Source organism: Danio rerio, chromosome 16, assembly GCF_049306965.1.
Source record: "Danio rerio strain Tuebingen ecotype United States chromosome 16, GRCz12tu, whole genome shotgun sequence".
In the NCBI taxonomy this organism is placed as follows: domain Eukaryota; kingdom Metazoa; phylum Chordata; class Actinopteri; order Cypriniformes; family Danionidae; genus Danio; species Danio rerio.
Genome location: NC_133191.1, coordinates 10035113 through 10057693, shown reverse-complemented (window position 1 = coordinate 10057693; position 22581 = coordinate 10035113). Strand labels below are relative to the sequence as shown.

Here is a 22581-nt window from a genome sequence, read left to right as displayed (position 1 = left end):
TTCTTTCACGAAGCTTCGAAGAGAGTCAATGAGGGTTCCTTCAGCTGTACTACAGAGAGCGGTCTCCTGATCCAGAGTATGTGACACGCAGCTGCAGACGGTCAAGCTGGGTTTCTTCCTTGCCTGGCGTTCTTTGGGTCAACGTGGTCGTGTATCGCGTCTTTTTCAAGACCTCGCTTCAACTCTGCGTTTCTGAATGCGGTGGATTCCTGTCTCCGGATGATGGGCACGAGCCCTGCGTTTCATGTCTGGGGGTCCAGCATGTTAATGCGATTCTCGCGGGCAGTGCATGCTATCACTGCGTTGGCATGTATGTTGCACAGTTAAGATCACGGCTCGCTCTTCCAAAGGGGCCACCCACCCCAATTGTCCCCCGCTCCGTGGTGGGCACTCAGGCAGGTCTGAGGGTTACAATGGGAGTAAATCTGCCGCTCTCAGGCTTGCCTCTCGCTCCCCCACACACTCTCAGACCTCTCGCTCCCCCACACACTCTATCCAAACTTCGAGTGAGAGAAGCGCTCCATCCTTGGATGGCCACCCTTTCACTTCATGACACAGAGGCTCAGATGTCCACCGCTGCATCGGAGGAAAGGTTGTCAAGGTCTGATGAAGGATTCCCTCCCTTCGGGAGCGAGCTAGGCGGCGAATAACCGTGCTTTCCCGGGCTGCTTCGGCTGCGAGCCTGGAGTTGGTTTATCCCCCAGCCCCGCAGCCGGACTGACTAGATGGGTGTATGTGGAGGACTAAAAAGGCAAGACCTTCTAGCCTCCCATCCCTTTCTCTCCAGAAGTGCACAGTGGGCTCACGCAGTCTTGGAGGGCACCTTTCTCTGCCCGATCTGCGTGCGTCTCTGCCCTCACCACCCTTGATGGTAGAGCAGCCAGGGAGTACTGGTCGATTTCCTAGATTGAGAGTGTCATTGCGGGCCCACGTGGTGCCTCTTTCTGCTGGAGTCAGCCTTGTCTCCCGTCCAAGGCATGTCGGTTTTTCTGCATTCACATCGTGGTCCAAGAGCGCCACCTCGGGCTAAACCTGGCAGTAGATATGCCAGGAGTCGACAAAGTTTGTTTTCTTAACTCCCCATATCCCAGGCTGGCCTGTTCAGCGACACCATCGGTGAATTCACCCAGGAATTCATGGCGGTGCAGTCGGATATGATGGGCTGAGTCCATAATAATATTAAAACTTTCTTTTTAGTTAAGTTACGTAGAACATAAAAGTCACAGGAAGGAATTGGGGGTTCGTGCCAGAGCACGGCAACTGTGCCTAGTGTGAGTACACCCTAAGTGAATTGGATAGATTAATTAGGTCATAGTGTGTGAATAGGAAAAAGAATGGCTCCCCGAGGACACATGAAAAACGTAAATAATAAAAGAAAATACACTGTAAAATACAATAAATATTATTTAATGTGTTTCTCATGATTCTTTTTTTTTTTTTTTAAATAAACACATTACAATTTTGGTTCTTCTAACACATTTCAAAAAAGTTGGAACAGTAAAGCATTTACCACTTTGTAATGTTGTCATTCTCTATCACAACACTAAGGGGTTTAGTGACTGAAGAGATGAAGTAATAAAGTGTTTCAGGTGGAATTTTATTAAATTCTTCCTGTAAACAAGTCTTAAGGTGAGCAACAGTAAAAGGGGGCTATGTTGTCAAATTTTGCGCTTCAAAATGTGCCACACATTATCTATTGGAGACAGGTCGGGACTGCAGGCAGGCCAGTCAAGTACCTGTATCCTCTTCCTCCACAGCCAGGACTTTGTATATGTGTGCAGGCGGTGGTTTTGCATGTGGTCTCGTTGAAATATCCATGGAAAAAAATGTTTTCTTGAGGGCAGCATATTGTGCTCCAAAATCGAAATACTTTTCAGTATTAATGGTGAATATAAGTGCAAAATTCCTTTGCCAAGGGCACTGACACGACCCCATACCATGACAAACCCTGGCTTTTGGACTTGTGGCTGGTAATAGTCCGGATGATCCTTTTCTTCTTTGGTCTGGAGCACACGGTGTCCATTTCTCCCAATAAATATCTGTAATACTGATTCATCTGACCACAGTACACTTTTCATTGTGTGATGGCCCATCCCAAATCTCTCCGAGCCCAGAGAAGTTAAAGGCACTTCAAGACACTGTTATTATAGGGCTTCCTTTTGGTTCAGTGCAGTTTTTTACAGGCAGTTGTGTATGTAACTATGTATTGTGGTACTTGACAAAGGTTTGAAAAAGTAGTCCTGAGCCCGTGTAATGATATCGCTTATAGATGAATGAAAATTCTTGATGCAGTGCCGCCTGAGTGATCGAAGATCACAGTAGTTCAGCTTAGGCTTGCGCCCTTGTCCTTCATGCACTGAAATTTCTCCAGACTCATTTAATCATTTAATGATGCTATGCACTGCTAAAGATGAAATATCTAAATGTCGTTCATGCTTACTTTGAGCAACATTGTTTTTAAACATTTCAATAATTTTCTCACATATTTGTAAGTAAATTGGTGGCCCTCAGTCCATCTTTACTCCAAAAAGACCTTTCTTGGATGCGGCTTTTGTACCAAAACATAAGAGCATTTGTATCTGCAGGTATAAACTGCTTACTTACATCTAATGTAGAGTTGATGCTTAACAAATACCAAATTCACTATTTGCTAATGCATAATAGATGATTTTTAGAGTGTAGTTATTATAAAATAACAAATTTTTGTTTAACTTCTCTAGTTTTTCTTATTGTAAATATATACTAAAATACTGCTGTCTGCTGAATATAATGAACTACAAATAGTAAGAAACAAAAATTATTTTATGTTAATTGTAAATCAATAAAATAAAACATTGTGAACAATAACAGTTATAGCAAAAGCAGTTGTAGGATCATAGCCATTCAGAAAACAACCAGAATTTGCTATTCTCTTTAAAATGTGCAGATGACTTTGACTTTAATGATTAATTGCATAAAAAACTGAACATTATTCAGGAAACTACAGAAGAGGTTTAACTGCAGATTACAGATATTATCCTTTACCTGTTTGGTCAAATAGCTTAAATTTAATATAAAAACAAGACTTGTCTACTTTATTTAGGCATCTGACTCCAGCGCATCAAACAGGTTAATACATTTAAATATTGTGATTATTACATGTCAGGTCATGCGTACAGTTCAAATATAAAAGGAGAATAATGCATTAGGACAGACAAAATATTACACTTAACGATTAACTAAGAAAGAACAATAAATATTATATTTTCCATAAAACGCCGCCACATCCCACAGTTTTAATTTGGTGTCCAATTATTTTCCTATTTTCAAGGTTCATCTCAAGTTCATCTCCAATCCCAATAAAACAGCTCAGCTAGCTACTAAAGACATTCAAGAACATTTGCTAATTACAGACAGGTGTGTCTGTCTGGAACTGAAGGCTGCAGGTACCTTGGACATGCTAATGCAGGGAGTATTTCAGATCTCACTTTCGTATGTGTGCAAGTACGTTTTCAGAGCGAGAATCTCCTCATAGGTCCTGCTGGTACGGCGATAAAAGTCCAGTCCTGTGAGTAACTCCACATCCCGCAGGCGGGCTGTATGAGTCTTCATCAGTTCCTCCACCCACTTTGACTCATCTTCTGAACTCTGGGTGAGGAGAAGCATGTCAAATGCATTTAAGTATTCACAATTTCAGCCATTTAATTTTCTATGTACAAATGCTGTACATTAAATTTATAGTAGTGTAAGGATGCTAAGGGTGCTTTCACACCTGTGAATCGATTAATTTGTTCTGAAACAGGGATTAAAATTGTTTCATTGTTGCTCTTTGTTCTTGGTGCGGTTCGCTTTCACAAGGAAAAATTTCTAAACGGACCAACATCTCTAAAACAAGTCACGTGTGAGTAAACTCCTCATATTGTTCAGAGTTTTAGGGTTTGTTTTGCAGAGTCCCGCTCAGCTGTCAGGGGGGGTGGTGGTTTGACAGGGTGCGCGCGGGTGCGTGTCTGAAGAGCGAGGAGGGATGCGGTGGGGAGGTGTGAGAAGGGTGCGCGACATATTTGAAGACCAGGAGGGAGACGTGCGATTACCAGGAGATTATCACTTGTTTGCGGGCATCCAGAAGTCTCCTGCAAATGCACAGAAACTCCCGGATGGCCGCAAACGAGTGATAATCTCCTGGTAACTTCCGGGAGACTTGGGATGTCTGGAATGACCTCCTGCCCTACTCATAATTCTCTCTTCATATAGCCGAATGCCTATTACATATCCATAATACACTATGATATAGCCTTTCTCGGATCGTATCGCTTTCTCACTACAATCAATCCGCTCCAGAGTTCGTTTTAATTGAGCCGAGACCACCTCATTCAGGGGATCTCAGACCGATTGTTTTGGCGCAGATCTGAGCGCGATTGCTGGATTCACATATGCCAATCGAACCGCGCTAACTGGGCAAACAAAAGTCTAGGTGTGAAAGCACCCTAAGTCTCTCCATAATAATAAACCATGAGAACTGTAATGGAACTCCACATGAGACAAGACCACCAGAATGGCCAGGCACTAAAACAATAAACTTTCAAATCTGAGAAGAAGATAAGCTAGGAAACCAGTTGTTCAGGTTGTCTTGATCATACATCCTGAGCCCCCCTCTATGCCCTGGACTTTACCTTCTCCACCAGAGCGGTTCCATAAAGAAGTTTTAATATGATGTATCTTGTGGCTCTATATTCATGTTTGGTGTCTTTTTAAATGTCTCTGTGTAATTGGTAAAGGGGTTCACTGTATCAGTTAATTTGGGTTTTGACTTTGACAACATCTTTGCCAGATGTTCCACTCCAGGGAATATGGTCTTCACATGAAACTATAACCAGGCAAGAGTTTTGGTGAAGCTTTTATTGTCTTGAATTGATGGTCATTTGAGTTTTTAGGCAAAGGGTGCAGAAGTGTCTGTGGGATCCAGTAGCCAGGATACCCAGTTGCAGTATTGAGACTCTGAGCTCTTCATCAAGGCTTATATGCTGCAACGTACTTCTACACAGTCAGGTATTAATCTCTAACTCTTAAATGTATAATTGATGTTGCACAATCTGAATTGGCTTATTTTGTTTAATTATGTGAAATGGAAAGTTGCCTGACAAATAAATTAGCTGAGACAGTTTACCAATATGGACACTGACACACACACAGCTGCAGATTATTGACACCGATTACATGCACACTATAGAAACCCAACACTCACACACCTTAATTGTTGGGTGTTGTATTTCTGTCCCATATTAGTGTTTCTTGTTTTCTTGCCTGTTGTCGCTTGCCCGCATGACCATAACTTATGTAAACAAAACGGGTGGATTTGGAACTTCACCTCTCTGCCACACCCTTATTCATAATCTAACAGGCAAGCAAGACAACAAGAAACACTAGAAGTGCACGACACATGCTATTGCAGCAAGTGGGCCATCACTGTTTAGACTTCACATGTAGATGACACAAAAATCATTATATACACTTGCTTGTTTAAACTACTTATTTAAAATAAGCTGAAACAACACAATTCTTGTGATTTCATTGGGATAACTTAATTTTTTATGTTCAATCCACATAAATTTGTTAAAAGTGTTCAGTTAAGTTAATATTTTTTTTGTTGAGATAACAAAATTGTATTGTGCGGAACCCTACATTTTTTACAGTGTATATAAACACAGATACTTCCAGCAGGATAACGCACCATGTCATAAAGCGCGGATGATCTCAGACTGATTTGCTGAACATGACAATGAGTTCACTGTACTCAAATGGCTTCCACAGTCACCAGCCTCAATCCAATAGAGCACCGATGTGGTGGAACGGGAGATTCGCATCATGGATGTGCAGCTGACAAATCTGCCACAACTGCATGATGCTATCATGTCAATATGGACCAAAATCCCTGAGGAATTATTCCAGTACCTTGATAAATCTATGCCACGAAGGATTAAGGCAGTTCAGAAGGTAAAAGGGGGTCTAATAAAGTATCCGGTGTGTGTGTGTGTGTATATATGTGTATATAATTTCACAGAAAAAAGGATGCATTCTCAAACTATAACGACAAAGATTAAAAATGAAATACAACATTAGCCTGTTTTAATGTTTTACACTAAATTCAAACTTATTAGACACTATATTCTACTGAATATTCACAAAGAGGCAGGCAAAGGTTATTTATATAACTTTTTATTTACTGCTATTATTGCTGTGTACCAGTGATAAGATTCCATAAATATGAAATAAAACCGCCAGGTGGCGACAAGTCTTAGTGCCTATTTAGTATTCTGCACCAGTTGTTGTAGTTAAATGCCACATGCTAGGGACACCTGCTGGTCAAAATCTTGTAATTGCAACAAAAACTCAGGATGAACTGCTATAAAATGCAATAACATAAATATCCAGTATTTAGACATTTTAACTGTCTGCATAATATGCATTCTTATATCATGTATCAGGGCAATAAGTACTAACTGATATATATATATATATAGCTTCAATGCTTCAAAAGTAGCCATAGTAAGATATAAGCATTAAACACTGGTAAAACAGGCTTGTTCAGATTTTCGTATCCTCAGAATTATTCTTAAGAATGCTGTGTATTTACCATTATCATTGATGGATGAGAACACCATATATTTATATTTAAAAGATGAAAAATACCTACTAAAGCAACATCAGTGTTAAAAAAATAAATAAACCCAAATGAATAAAATACCACAGATGGTACCGAAATGCAAATTGAACAAGATATAAGTGTAAGAGATTTCAGGAGATGGATATTAATATAATATATTAATACAAGATATTTTAAGTACAGCCCTGTTTAAATTCTTGTTCTGCGTGGCCCTTTTGTAGTGTCAGCACTTGCCTCTAAAACAGGTCTCAGCACCATGCTATAAAATATCACTGTTATCAAACTGAAGAAGGTATCTTTTTTATAATTTTATAAGTATTGGATTGTGGAATTTTATTTTATACTAAAATTTTGGAATTTATTGTAGCAGTTTAAACTGGCTTCATGCAATAGGCCTTTATGATGCACTAACAATATCATGTGCACAACTATGTCCATGATGAGGGGTGTGTATACCCCATTTTGTGTCCCAGATTGACAAAGTAAATTAAAAGTCTTTTCATTTAGCTAGATATTGGCATGGATGTACAGTAACTAGTGACAGGTAGGTTTGGTAAGTATTTCCACTAGCTTATATTTATTTCATATGTGCAAAATTACAGTTATGACAATAACTTAATAATGAACTAATAACAACTTCATTGCATGGCATAGTAACTGTTGCTGTTAAACAGCCCACTAAGCTTACTTTAACAAATGTATTTACTTTAATGTGATAATACACGGCAAAAGGAGAACAGAACAGAAAACAAAATGAACTTACATTGCAGGTCTCTTCATTATCTGATCGGTGTGGAAGGATGAAGGAGAACACACTGAGAGGACCAACACAGGAGTCAACGGTCTGTGTGTAATCGAGGCAGCTTGTAACCACAACAAAGTAATGAGTTGGGATTTGTACGGAGCCACTGACAAACCTATAAACAAAAAAGTTACAAAGTCAGAATGAAAGATTACATAAATCAGTGTAAATATTTGGGCTTGACCTGCTGTAGATCTTTCTGCTTATTATAGATCATCAGATCATTTCAGTTGCAGGGAGAATGTGGTACAATACAATGAAGACAATACTTTTTTTGATACGTACAATAACAATGTATGCATATAATGTGCAATTTCATGTACTTTAAAAGACTTCAAAAACAACTCACTGTTTTATTGTCTCTGCAGAATCTCTAAGACCATTGTAGTCATAGTCGAAAATGGGCCCGGTGACCACATTCACACCATTTTTCTCACTAGCGTAACGTTTCACAAGTGATTTCTGAAAATAACTCCACACTCCTGAAACAAGGGTATAGAGAAACAGAGAGAGGTCTGAATGTTAACAAGACTTTAATGCATGTAAGCAATCGTAATAAAACCAAAAATAGAATCAGAATTCAGAATGTTCAGAATTTCAGAATGTTGGCTCATTCTGAAAAAGTAGTCCTATACACTTTTCTGGAGATTGCAAATTCAAAAGGGAAGTATGGCTGCATTAAATCTTTTAAAGGAACGCTACGCCATAACCTTTTTGGGCTTATCAGCTGAGCGCTTCCCTCCGTATGAACAGCTTTCCCACTGTGACTAGTTTGTCCTGTTAGCTCAGCCTGTATGTTGGCGGACTTAAGACGCAGAGAGAAGTTGACCATGACGATGGTGATAGAGTCCGGTGAAAAACGGTTTCAGAAAGTGAATTTAAAAAAAATCCAAAAAATAAAACAAACAAGTAAATAACAGGGTGAGAATGTAGTAAAATCTAAAAATGTGGTAAATATCAGATGAGGGCTTTTCTTTTTCTGGATTGCTTTTGAAAATCGTTGGTTGGATTTAGAGAAGTGGGTGGGTGTGTCAATCGATAAAATTGGTTGGGTGAAGGGAAGGCAAAGGGTAGGTCAGTCCATTGGTTGGTCAGTCAATCAACCAGTCAACAGCGGCCTCTGGTGGGTTTATGCGAGAAACTGTAGGCGCGAATGCCACTCACGAAAGAAATTTGAGATCTCAAAAAGCATACACAGCGTATTTCGCAAAAACAAAAACTGCAAAAAATATACGTATTTCGCAGTCTCCAGAAATGTATATAGAGGTACGTCAGTATGAGCCTGGGTTGTACTGGAAAGTGCAAGTCATTTGAAAGTAAATCCACATCAGCTTCTGACACACAACACAAAGTACTGTTAACCAAATGTTTCAGAGGTGTCAAGATCCTCCATGTGCTTATAAATATGAACATCAGTAAGATCCTTGCCTGTACCATTCTGTTATTAGTTATGTTCAGTTTTCATTTTTCTACTCATAAACGGCCAACTTCAAACATTTAACAACTGACCAGGGAAAGAGAAAAGGAAAATGAGGTTAGTCAAGATGAACTCAAATGTAAAAAAGATCTAAAGCATTTATCAATCTTAGTTAATATTAATTATGAAACATTTACTAAAACATTATTAAAATTAAGCTGTATCTGTTAAAACCATTTAATAGATCTGAGCTAACACTTAACAATAAATGGTTGCCTTTTAAAAACACTAGCTATGCATGCATGAACTAACATTAAGTAATGGAAACTCATTGCAATGTTTTACCAATTTTGGTTTTGGAACTTGAAACAATATGACTTTTGTTGGGATTTCTTTTGGAAGCTCTGAAGCTTTATTTATTTTTAGACAATAAATAAAAAGAGAGAGAGCAAGCATATTCAACTTTTGCATATACGCTAGAGAATAATGTCTGTTCCTCTGTGGGTGGGATTTCAGTCGACTTGAGCTCAGCACAACTAATCTAAACCAGACATAGAATTCATTGCTGCGCTCTCATTTCACCTCTGCTGCCAACCCCTCTAAATACACATTTACAGATACCAGAGAGGCATATTCCATGTAGAGTCCATTTGAAAAGCCAAATAAGAATAAAAGAAATTTTTATTTGCATATGAATGATGTTTTCTGTGAATATGTTTGTTTGAGGGTTTCTGAGAGAGCTCATTTCGTATGAGGTGAGACAGCATGTGTACAGTTCCATCTTCTGAAACAGAGGTGGCTCTCAAAGGCAAAGGCCACACACACACACACACACACACACATGCACACACACACACACATACTGCTTCTAGTTTACAGACATGTACAAAAAAAAAAACAGCTATAAGTGTGAGCATATATGAAAACACATACACACTTCAATTTCATTTCAGCTTTTTTGTAGGGGTTTTTGAAGGCCAATATGACTAATCACCCCTGATGTCTACCTAAAGCATACAGTACAAACCAGTCCAGAAAAACATTAAGGAAATATGGGATTAGAACATACTTTATATATATATATATATATATATATATATATATATATATATATATATATATATATATATATATATATATATATATATATATATATATATATATATATATATATATATATATATCGCAAATCAATTTTGAACCATAGGACTGGAAGTATGCAACAAGTTTTTTTATGAGCAGTAACAAATAATTCTAGATGAAGAGCTTTCTGTTATCATTGAAGATTACAAGTGTGCTACATTGGAATATTGGTGAGTCAGCAGTCAAAAAAAAGTGATCGCAAAGAACAGAGAAAGAAATCACACACCCCATTGGTCTTTGAAAATGAATCATTATATGAAGACATTTTTAATCAAGGATGAATAAACAGTACGATGTCCAAAATTTTTTTTTAAATAAAATAAATTCAAAAACTGGACATTTACTAATGAAAGGTGCAAATGCAGTTATATTCTTGGTTTACATAATGAGAAATCAGATAAGACATTTAAGAAAACACTTACGTTTGAATGCTGTATACATTGGTACAGTGTTGGTAATGAGAACAGCATCATATCTCGCTTCCTGAGTGGAGGACAACTCTATAAATTAGACATAAAAAATGCTGAAAAATAGATGCATTCAATTCTTAAGCACTAAAGTCAAATTCCAAATTCATCTGTACATCCTTAAAGAACAAAACACATGAGATTCAATTCCAATTATACATTAATATCACAAGTCAAACACATGGAACAAGGATGAAATCTGTGGCTTTGGAATATGAAGAAAAAACATGCTGTGAATGCAAAAAAAACACACATTTCATGTTTGTTTAAAATCAATAAAATAGCATTGCCCTTAAAGAAAAACACGAGGATAATATAAGCTTTATGTTAACTTATGTATAACATGTATTTCTAAAAGAACTAATATATTTTTTTTAGTTTAGTAGTTTAGTTTTTGCTTTAACGGGCTACATCAGGGGTGCCCAAACTTAGTCCTGTAGGGTGGGTGTCCTACATAGTTTAGCTCCAAATTTCCTTAATACACATTAGCCTGGAAGTTTCAAGTATACCTAGAAAAAACTTGATTATCTGGTCCACGTGTGTCTAAATGGGGTTGGAACTAAACTTTGCAGGACACTGGTCCTCCAGGACTGAGTTTAGGCACCCTTGGGCTTTATGCACATCAAGTCTTTTTCAGACACCAATAAACTTCTGGTGAAAGGTTTATGGCATGATTTTCAATTGTCATTAATGTTGTAATGTAATTAAAATATAATCAGTTAAATAGACTAAGCATACACTTAGTTGTTCAAGCATAAAACGAGATAAAACAGGAGCAGCAGGTGAATGCAGAAACTCCTTTGAAAATACTGTGGTAAAATAGATTTCAGTATTTTAAACACTTTGGGCCCTATCATACACCCGACGCAGTGTGGCGCAAGACGCGGCGCAATAGTCTTTTGGTAGTTTCAGCTTGGCGCAAGAGTTGTTTTGAGGCGTTGCGCTATGCTGTTTAAATAGCAAATGCATTAGCGCTCATTTGTGCGCCCATAGGCGTTCTGGTCTAAAAAGGAAGGCGTTCTGAGGTGCACTGCTGGCGTGTTGCTTTTTTAAGAAACTATAATAGATTTTTCATTAGACCAAAACTAACCCGGTCTAAACTCCGGCGCAGAGTTGCGCCTCGCTTACGCACTGCTTAATACGCACAAGAGAGCAATAGGCAAATATCTTTACATATAAAAAAATTTAAATATTAAGGATATATATAGGATATAATAAGGATATATAGGATATAAATATAAAGGATTAAAATATTACAAAACATTATTTTCTAGCCTACATAAATATGAAAAATCACTGCTTTTATGTCTTCTTCATCTCGGGGGGCTTTTTCAGTTCATTCATAACAATTTGCTTTTGTATAATGTTATTATTATTAGCAGTATTACATTTTATTATATCCATATTTATATTTGTTTTATTAAAAACAAGCTTAGATTTGCCCACCTGTTAGGTTTTAGACCATATGGGGCATGGCAGGTGGATTTGGAAATAACTCAGTATTTTGACCACACTTGGTCATTGTTGTTCATTTATTCGTTTGCTAGAAATTAGAACTGAATTTAGAAATACTTTTGAAACAAATCTTTGCGCTTAACAAACGAAGTTACTTATTTATAGACTAATTGATGTCTGTGCGTAAAGGTTTCCCTATCCAAGAGCGAATGTGAAAGTAGATCCATTATCTCTCATTCTCACGCAGTAGATGCTCTGTTTAACTGTTTGCTTGTGAAATGCTCAGTTTTTCCACCTAGACTTACTTTGCGTCCTGTAAATAGCGAATGCGCTCTTGGCGCGACGCAGCTGGGTCTTAAAGGGAATGGGAGATGAGACTCTAATTGGTTTATTCTCAAAACACACCTATAACTCATTAAGAAAATAAACTCAACCCTTTTAGCCCATGCGCCTTGGCGTAAAGCGCATTTTCCCGTCCGTAAATTAGCAAAAATGCAATCTGACACGCTCTGAAAGCGTTTGCGCCCTGCGTTTTACGCTCTGCGCATGGACCGTCAAAATAGAGCCCATTGGGTGGAACAATGAAATTTAATTCAGTGCTTTTAAAGAAACTAGACCTTAAACACTGCACTTTGTAATAGCATGACAGTTCAGTGTAGGCACTTGAACTGGCTTACAGATTATAAAAAGTGTGTGCATATACACCATTGAGGTTTATATACTTTTTCTTTGATACAGTTTAATTTCATAAAACCTTATGTCATAAAAACCTTATCAAGACAGAATCAGTCCACTTTATTGGATCTATATCTATATCACTGTCCAGAAATGGTCTTCCCATGGTGGAAGGAGCACACTACATTAAGAATCTCATATTAATTCAGTCACTTGTCCGATGACCTGTTGGAAGTTAAATCGGTCATTCTCTGTCTTTGTCATTCTCATAGAAAAATCGGATTGAGTTTGCAAAGCATTTGGGTTGCATGCACTCCCCGATACAGCCGTGTAGTAGAATTATTGGATTCATTATTGAATGTTTTTGTATATTGGACTCACTAGTTATTCAGAGTCTTTACAAGTGGTGTTCCAGTTGCTGTGGTCCATATTGGCTGAACCTAATGCTTTACCAAATGTCTGTAATTCATTACGTGTGTGTTTGTATATTGGATTATTGTGCACTCAGCAAATCAGAGCATCGGAGTTAATACATTTGATTCTCTTATATTCTGTGCAAGAGTTCTATTCTAACTGAAAGAAGATGTGATACTGGTTTTTATTTGTAAAATAATTGTATAAAGTCTTCTCATACCTCTATCCAGTAGTATACATTAAACATTTCAAATGGGACGGCTCTGTCAGATATCTGCATGGAAGCTACATGTGCATCATCCTGTACATTCACAAGATTCGTCGTCTTAATGTGACCTCTTCTTTGATTGGATCTTCTATACATACAGAGTATGTTTAAGCCTATTACTACTGACCTGGCTGTATTCCTCTTTCACCATATAATGAACATCTCTGGTGGTCTGGAACAGTGAAATAGAACACGGGTTATTGAGGTAATCATGGTTCTGTGGCTGGTGAAAGGCAGCCAGAGTTTTTGGTCCTCAGAATAAGGATGACTCAGAGACCGACCATGACGGTCAGGAGCTGGTACAGCTTCTGATAGGCCATTGCCATGGTCACATGTGACTAAATTAATAAGAACTTCTTGATGTAGTAAGCAAGACGTGACTCCTTCCACCAATGTAGTGACCATTGCTGGCGATGTTCCACCATTCATGGAACAATGGTTACCGCAGTAACTAGGCTTCAGTCTAATTTTGCTTCCCTACAGTAACTTCATTTCATGAAACAACTGAGGTTAGCCTGTAGAACACAAAGAAATAAGGGAGCCTCACGAGGTGGATAGAGGAAACTGTAGGAGATCTGTTTTTCTGTGCGGTAGTTTGAGCAGGACTGGCTGTAAGCGGTAGGAACTCTACTATCAGGTCGAATGCAGTTGCTCAGAGCATCAGTCAGAGGGGTAAAGTCTACCTGCAACAGAAATCACAGTTTCAAATCAAAGTTTACACTCAATACAACATTTAGCATGTTAACAGAGCTAATATTTAGTAAAGCTAGTTAGGTAGGATTATGACCATAGAATTGCATACTTTATAAAAACTTACAGGCAGCCAATAATTAAATAATAAGCAGGTAGTAAGCAAGTAGTTCATAGTGGGAATTAGTAAACTAAAATGTTACTATTTTGTGAACTGTACCTGCTTGGAAACGGTATAAGATGTCCAAAGAGGCATATGTAAAGCTTCACTGTATCCACTAATGTAGTCAGTATGATGAAGAATGCAGTATTTGGTGCGAAACATAACAGCTGGACGCCCATATGGAAGGTTCTTGTTGTCTAAAAAAAAAGAAAAAAGCTATTATCAATTAATAAAAGACTTGGATTATTTGTTGATTCATATGTATAGCTTTTATGATGAATTATGTACATAAATAATGTAACTTTGATTTCTATTTCTTGATTTATTTATTTTTTAATTTAATGCTTTGTAAAATAAGACTTTCATAGAGAACAAAAGGAAAATAATAATCGAAAACCATCAATTTTGAAAAGTTCAATTCAGCAATACGCAGTTTTATAAAAACAACTATTTTATTCTGCTTTGTTGTAATATTTTGTTTTATTTACCATTTTTATAAGATTTTTAACAAACACAGTACAATACCAATAATAATAAAAAATAATAATAAATGCAATACAAAATAATTGACATTAGCCCAATCCCACCCCCTCAAAAAAAAAAAAAAAAAAACAAAGGGAGGAATTGTCTCAGTTATCAAATATACATAAATATACACATGACATATGTAGCATAAACAAATTAAAAAAAAGATGACAGTATTCACATTTCTACAAAGTCAGTGTCATGAATATATGAGTTAGAGATGAAAATTTCCAAAGGTAAAATGCTAGATTCCCAAGAGTCTTAAAATAGGTCCCCATGTGGTTTCAGCTTTTTTCTGTGAAGTTTCAAGACTTTTATTCTGCTTTGTTGACTGTATAGTGTAAGTTTGGTTTCATATTTTTTAATGAATGGACAAGACCAATCAATTTAAATATTATTTTAATAATAATAATAATAATAATAATAACACCTAAATTGGTTTTAAGGAATCAAGCAAGAGGCTTGACAAGTGCATTATGCATCTTTGAATAAAGATGGATAGTGAATTAAATTAGCTAAATTGAGATTAATATTCATAATTAATAATACTTATTATTTAATTATGGATAGTCTTATTAGCTTTAACATTCATTATAGCAGAATGATTTTATTTTTCTTTACATTTAACTCATCCGCTTATCTATTGAGCTGGCAATATAGAGTGGTTTGAAAAAGTGACCCCTTACTGATTTATTTATTTATTTATTTATTTATTTATTTATTTATTTATTTATTTATTTATTTATTTATTTATTTATGCATGCTTTTCACACATTTAAATATTACTTAAAGATAAAGCAAGTAAACACATGCAGTTCATAAATTAAGCTTTTATCGTTATGGGAAAAGAAAATCTGAAACTACATAGCCCTGAATGAAAAACATATTTGCCCCCTAATGAAAAATAACTTAATTCAGGTTTATTTAATTTCGTTAGCCACACTCAGATTGCACACCGGTTTGCAATCAAGATATCACTTGAATAAAACCTGCCTGACAAAGTGTAGACCAAAAGATTCTCAAAAGCTATACATCATGCCAACATCCAAAGACATTCAAAAACAATTGAGAAAGAAAATAATTGATATCTACAAGTAGAGCTGAGTGAAGTACAAGGGAAAACTGTCCTGGTGTATACGGGCCTTAAGGCATACAAATCAATAAAGCATTTGTGCACTATAAGAGAGGTAGCTCTCTATGACAATGACTAGGTTTACATGGACATCAGTAATTGAATTATTTGCTTTAATCTCAATAAGATAATAATATGATTAAGGTGTTTACATGAGTTGCTTTCTGTATGTTCCTTTCATGATCCCGTTTTACATGTTATAATGCATAATTCGATTAACGTCATTGTGTCACCACGCTATCCACATTGCCTCTGGTGTTTCGTTTTTAACTTGTCGACTTTAACTGCAGTTTGGCACTTTCACTTTCATTCAGGAACATTTCATGCATGGCCCCGTGACAAATGAGATATTGAGGCGAGTATAAAATGCTGGTTGCTTTAATGGAAATTGATACGGCACGCAGTATTGGATAAAATGTCTACATTTCATGATGCACGTGTCTATGGTCCTCCACTGACACGATAGGTGCAGAAAAAAGTGTCAAACAGCCATGTTTGTATAGACTATCCTGTTGCAAAATGCAGCGAAAAGCCTACACAACTGTAAAAGTTTGATTAAGGTGTTTACATGTTTCGGCACTTCAATAATGCGACTAAAATCAGCATAATCCAGATGTCTGAATTCTATTTCTGTTTAGTTCGATAATGACATTAATTGGATTAATATAATTAAAAATCACTGTTTAGTTGGTAGACTCTTAATCCAACCCAGGCTCATTGTGGAAACGTAGTCCCGCGAACGTTTCTGGAGACCGCGGAATACGTCCCGGCCAATCGGCCGACTCGCCCTCCTCCTTCCCTGAACCCAACCGATTTTACCGATCGACCCGCCCGCCCGCTCGCTTCCCTAAACCCGAGCAACAGTTCACAAAAGCCGTCCAAAAAAATAAAAGCCCTGATTTTTATTATTCCACCGTGTTTTCGGATTTCGCTGCGTTCTCACCCTGTCACGAAACTCGTTCACTTAATTTTTGGGATTCTGTTTTTGTCTTACCTGATTGCTGGAGCTGCTCTCTCCCGGACTCGAAACCGGTCGCCGTGGTCAACCCCTCTCCGCATCTCGAGCCTGCCGACGTACGCGCTGAGCTGAGTGGACAAACGGGTTGCAGCGGGGAAGCCCTCCACAAGGAGGTAAGGCAAGCGCGAAAGGGAACAGCGTCACACCGCCCCGCAGCGTTCGCTTGAAAAAAATAAACGCGGCCGTACGTACCCCCCGGGACGTATTCCGCTGTCTCCAGAAATGTCCGCGGGACTACGTTTTCAGAATGAGCTTGGGTTGTCTTAATCAGAGTACGGTATTGTCTTAATCGTGTAAAAATAGCATTATTGGTGTCCATGTAAACGTACTCATTACAAATTAAGTACAAATTGCAGAAATTAGGTTACTTTCAGGTCTTCAAGCACTTGAATGGTTTAAAATCCCATTAAGTACCAAAGTTCTTTGTAGAGTAGTTTTTAAATGAAACACTTATAGTTAAGTCATGTTACATTTTCAAATATCTTGTATTTAAGTGTACTGTTTCCTAAGTAGCAAAACATTTTCAGACTTTTTCAACAGCTGTGGTCATTATGAAGTGTTGTTCTGTGTGTACTATGGCAGAAAAAAAAACTGAAAAAAAAGCATTACTAAACTACACCAAAAAGAAGAAGAAAAGAGTTACCATCAATAACTTGTCTCAGTCGTTGATTGAGCTCGTCCACTTTGTTCTGTAACAGACAGAGCCACAGTGACTCCACGTTATAGCCTCTTACAAGGGTCACTTTCAATGCCCTCTTCCCCCTACTTTTTGAACGCAACTGCAAAAGATTAAAGGTGAAAACCTCCAGCAAGAGATCGGTATCTAAAGAAAGCAGTTTCAAAGTCAAATGGAAAAATTATTTTAATCCAGCTGAATTGAAAATGTCAAGAAATGCAGGCTAGGGATTTCAAACTGATTTGGGATTTATCCAGGGATAAAACTGGACAGGATCAATCAGCATTTGGGTTCCACAGACTGACACAAAACTAGTAAATCAGGAGGCAACACATTAAATCTTGCCAAACATTTGTTGCTTGCATATCCTCTTTTGTTGGAAAATTCAGATTGAAAGGTTAGTTTAATGCACATACATAACAAAACACAAAAGCACAGAGCACATGGCCCTGTTTACATCTGGTATTAAGAACTTTTGCTTGACAGTGTCTGTACACTTGCTGCTTTAACTCCATAGTGTTCCCGGATTCATGTAACTAATGGCTGAGTGTACTGTGGACAGAATGCTGGGACACTAATGAGTAGTACAGCTAAATTTACTTCACTGTATTACAACAAAATTCTAATCCATTCATGACAGACAATATACCATTTGACAGGTCGAAGACTTCTAAATACATATTTTACCACTGTTTTTTGTTATGTTGGAGGAGTAACTGAATAAACTCTCTTTACTATCAATGACCTATGGCAGAGGTTCTTAAAGTGGGGGTCGGGACCCCCCAAGGGGTCGCGGGACAATGAAGGGGGGTCGCCTGGTGATTTTCAAAAATCAATAAATTTTTATTAAACCTTAAGACTTACTGTATTTTATCAATAACCTACTGAAGAGAAAAAAAATAGTCGTTTATAGTTACTATAAACTATATAATTACTATAGTAGCTTATTGTTACTAGTTCTATTGGATTGCGACTTCTCGGGTAATTACATTATACTAAAGATACAGCAATACTGTCAGATGCAGTAGATTTTGTAACACCAGGTTAAACTTTCTAGCCCATTTACAGCACTGACATACATAAAAAAAAAACAAAGAATAGACTTGGGTCTACTGGTGTGTTTGTGCACGTCACTGCATACAAGCTTTCTGTATTAATAACCACCACCTCAGAGAATATTGGGGGTCACGAGTCACTGGCATTGTCATTTTGGGGGTCGCGGGCTGAAAAGTTTGGGAACCCCTGACCTATGGGACCATTAGCACTTACATATATTGAACCATATTATTGTAGTCTAAAAATAAAGCAATAACAATATATGATTTGGTAGCTTAAAAATTCAAGTTTCCTTTTTAGTAACCCAAATATTTCCTTTCTGTGTGGCATTTGCATGGGTTTAGTCCAATGTCATCTAGGTGCCAGAGTGAATGACATCAAGCAAACTTTAAAAGCGCTGGCTGAATCATTATGTTTAGTAAAATCACTATCTACTTCAGCACTAATGATGTCTAACTACATCAGTCAGAGATCACAAAAAACAGCATTAAAGAGTGTGGTCTTGCAAACACAATGTATCATGCTCTGGTCCCCAAGATTTATTGTAAACTGTTATCAATCAATAGCTGGACCTCTAAGTGATGCCCACTGAATAACATAGGCTTTGTAGAGAATAAGTCAAGTTTCTGGAAAATAGTTTTGACCTAGAAGTTTGACTATTAACTAATTTTTATTTCTAAATTACAAAGTAAAAAACCCTGAGGTCTTGGGGGTCGGGAAGTAGGATGATTGTTGAATGAGTACTGAAGAGCGGGGGGCACTTTTATTCATTTTTGAGGGGCATCTTTTAAATAAGAAAAAAAGGGCATGTGCTCTGCACAGGTTGAACCCTACCTGTGCACATGCTTGCACCTATACCACATGTTTTTAGACTGGGGGGGGAAACCAGAGTACCTAGGTCTAAGTCTGCTGAGGAGCTTCTGAATGTTCTAAGCAGAAAAGGTAGCTTACTGCAGGTATGGTTTATATAGAGGGAGGTAACTACTACATAGATTAATCTGTCTCAATTGGCAGACAGGCTTTCATTAGTATTTCCACAATTGGTCATGTCTGGGGCATTTCCATAGTGAAGAGAATGAAAATAGCGAGATAACAAGCAGATATTATAAGGAGAACCACATTATGTAAATTTGATCCAATTTGATGTTTTGTTTGACACTATTAATCATTTAAACAAAGACCTTCATGAATAATTTCAGAAGTCTTAACTTTTTAGCCATATTTTTTGAGGATTTCAACAATTATAAATAAACTGTGATAATATAACTATGATGATACAATAATAATTTGTTTTAAAATGTAAAAAAAATAAACTTTTTAAAGAAAACAGTAAGAACACTGATTATTCTCTCACTTTATTGCTGACCTTGTCTTCACAAGTGCAGCCCAGGTCATCATTAATAGCTATGACTGGTCCTGCAGGGTTTGGCTTGGTCACTTCTTCAGGCATGTTGGGTATGTATACAGGGGTCCTCAGGAGCTGGTTAAGACTACCATGTGTACCATTGTTAGGGGCTGGCTTCAAGCCAAGGAGATCTGAAAAGCATCGGTTATTAGTGCTAACACATATTGTAAAGCATAAAACAATCATATTACAGTTGTCAAATATGCATCTTCCATTATTAATCAAACATGCAATAGAGAGCATGCTTTATTTGGGTAACTTACTATTATGATTTTTTAATTATGCTCTAAGTAGGAATTAATTTAATTGAATAATACAGGGGTGGCCAACCCTGTTCCTCGAGAGCCACCTTCCTGCAGATTTCAGTTGCTACCCATATCAAACACACCTGAACCAATTAATTAGGAACTGAACACCATGTGATAATTACAGGCAGGTGTGTTTGATAAGGAACAGGGTTGGCCACCCCTGGAATAATACATTTTTAAAGGAACGATTTTAGTTACATTTACATAGTCATTTACTGTTAATCATTTACTGTTAATTGCTACACCCCTGCTGAAAAATCCAGCTTAAACCAGCCTAGGCTGGTTGGCTGGTTTTAGCTGGTCAACCAGGTTGGTTTTAGAGGGGTTTTGGCCACTTCCAGGCTGGTTTCCAGCCATTTCCAGCCTGGTCTTAGATGGTTAGGCTGGGAGATGACCAGCTAAAACCAGCTTGCCCAGCCAAGCAGGCTGGGAGTCCAGCCAAAACCAGCTATGTCCAGCTTAAACCAGGCTGGTCAAGCTGGTTTTAGCTGGTCATTTTCCAGCCTGAATAGCTATAACCGGGCTGGAAATGGCTGGAAACCAGCCTGGAAGTGGCCAAAACCCCTCTAAAACCAGCCTGGTTGACCAGCTAAAACCAGCCAACCAGCCTAGGCTGGTTTAAGCTGGATTTTTTAGCAGGGACATCTGATTATTGAGACATACAGACACTTTACATATTATACCCCAAATATATTATTTAAAAAAACTGTGCAAGCAGAAATAAGATCATCACAGGTAATAACATGGTGCTAGAGGTGTTTATTATTTAACCAAACTTTTCTCACCACACATGATATTATAAAGCTCAATATTCTCGAATGGTGGAATTTTGGTTTTGAATTTGAAAGCTGGTCCATATCCAAGGAAAATTGTCTGAAAAAAAACAGTAAATGACTAAAATACAAAAAAAAATGACAAAAACAGCAAGATTAGAAAAACTAAAATAGACAAAAAACTAAAATTGCTGCAAATTTAAGCTGTAGCTTGAATGAACAAAGCAAACAACAAACCTGCATGCTGTTGATCTTATTGTCATATCCGTGATCACCAGCAAACCCACATTTCTCATGATTCCTTTTTGTTTTCATGATTTTCCTGTATAAAACACATCAGCAGAAAGTTATGGTTGTGAAATCCCATTAAAAAAGACATGGTGGAATGAACCGCCAATTAATTAATTAGAGCACAGCAGCTCCTAGTGCAGAACCTCCTGGTCTATGACAACCTCATGCAAGCCATGGTCCAGCGGCTTGTCTCTCTCTCCTGCACAATCATGTGATCTAGCTTGCCCCGGGGGTGCGGCAGAGAGGTCTGGGCCGCTCTGCTGGTGCTGCAGGAAGTCACATACAGGAGAACTTTCCAGTAATAGAGATTAGGGTGTTATCCGCGAGCCCAACGCGCCAGCGGCCGTAAAAGTTGCAATCGCACATACCAGATACCTGTAAGTATCAGGGGTAGTATTTATCCAGCATTGGTGGATTCAGGGTATAACCAAACGTCCATCCACAAAAGCCTGATGCAAAACAAGACATTGGATAAGAGCCCAATGGTTCGGGTGAAGTGTGTACACAGGGATATACGAAACTATTTCAGGGACGGCGCATGCATAGAGGGGACCTAGGTGGCCACCTTGGGCAGCAGAATAGTGAGCAAACCCACCGGTCTTTACTTTCATCCGCTACACCCACCCCCTCCCTCACGGTCCTAACTTTCATCCGCAAACCGGTCACTTTCAGGTTAAGGGTGGCGTGATTGCCGTTTGCCTAGAGCGCCATTTCAGCTTGCTCTGGCCCTGCGTGTGTTGAACATGCAAAGAAATTTAGATAAGACCAAGGACGCGCTTTTAGAAGGACAGTTTCAGTATAAAACAATTAATGTCACATCACCAGGCTATTCTGCGTTTCTTTCAGAGTTTTATGCAATTTCGGGTGTTTCATTTTTAATCTTTAGACTTTAACTGCAGATTAGCAGTTCATTCTCATTCAGCAGATTTTTATTCAGGATGTTAGCATTCGTAACAAAAATTTGGGATTGTCCCAACAAAACAAGAAGTCAACGGCTCACTCCTGCATCTCGACGCAATCGAAAAGTAAACCTGATTTTGATATTACTTGTCAAATTTGCTCGGTACCAATATTGCTAGAGTGAGGTTGACACTTATTTCACTGCTTTACCAAATTACTTATAATGTTTGGCCACTGTTACTGCACTGTATACTTGTTGATAAAGACCAAGGGCCCTATCTTTCACCCGGCGCAGTGGGGCGCAAGGTGCGGCGCAATAGTCTTTTGGTAGTTTCAGCTTGGCGCAAGAGTCGTTTTGAGGCG

At 37.9% G+C, this 22581-nt stretch overlaps 1 protein-coding gene across 13 annotated transcripts in view; it reads right to left on the bottom strand.

Moving 5' to 3' along the window:
- Window positions 1-2784: 2784 nt before the first annotated feature.
- The window catches only part of enpp2 (ectonucleotide pyrophosphatase/phosphodiesterase 2), a 57486-nt gene continuing 37689 nt past the window's right edge, over window positions 2785-22581 (bottom strand). For 4 of the 13 annotated variants that reach the window (XM_073924483.1, XM_073924488.1, XM_073924482.1 and 1 more), the window contains 10 exons: window positions 21265-21349; window positions 21040-21127; window positions 19896-20077; window positions 17453-17588; window positions 14192-14331; window positions 13829-13964; window positions 10425-10502; window positions 7792-7924; window positions 7404-7557; window positions 2785-3627 (listed from right to left, as the gene is read on the bottom strand). In XM_073924483.1, coding sequence (XP_073780584.1) covers window positions 3457-3627; window positions 7404-7557; window positions 7792-7924; window positions 10425-10502; window positions 13829-13964; window positions 14192-14331; window positions 17453-17588; window positions 19896-20077; window positions 21040-21127; window positions 21265-21349 — 1303 coding nt within the window. In that variant the 3' untranslated portion in view covers window positions 2785-3456. 13 annotated transcript variants of the gene reach the window in all.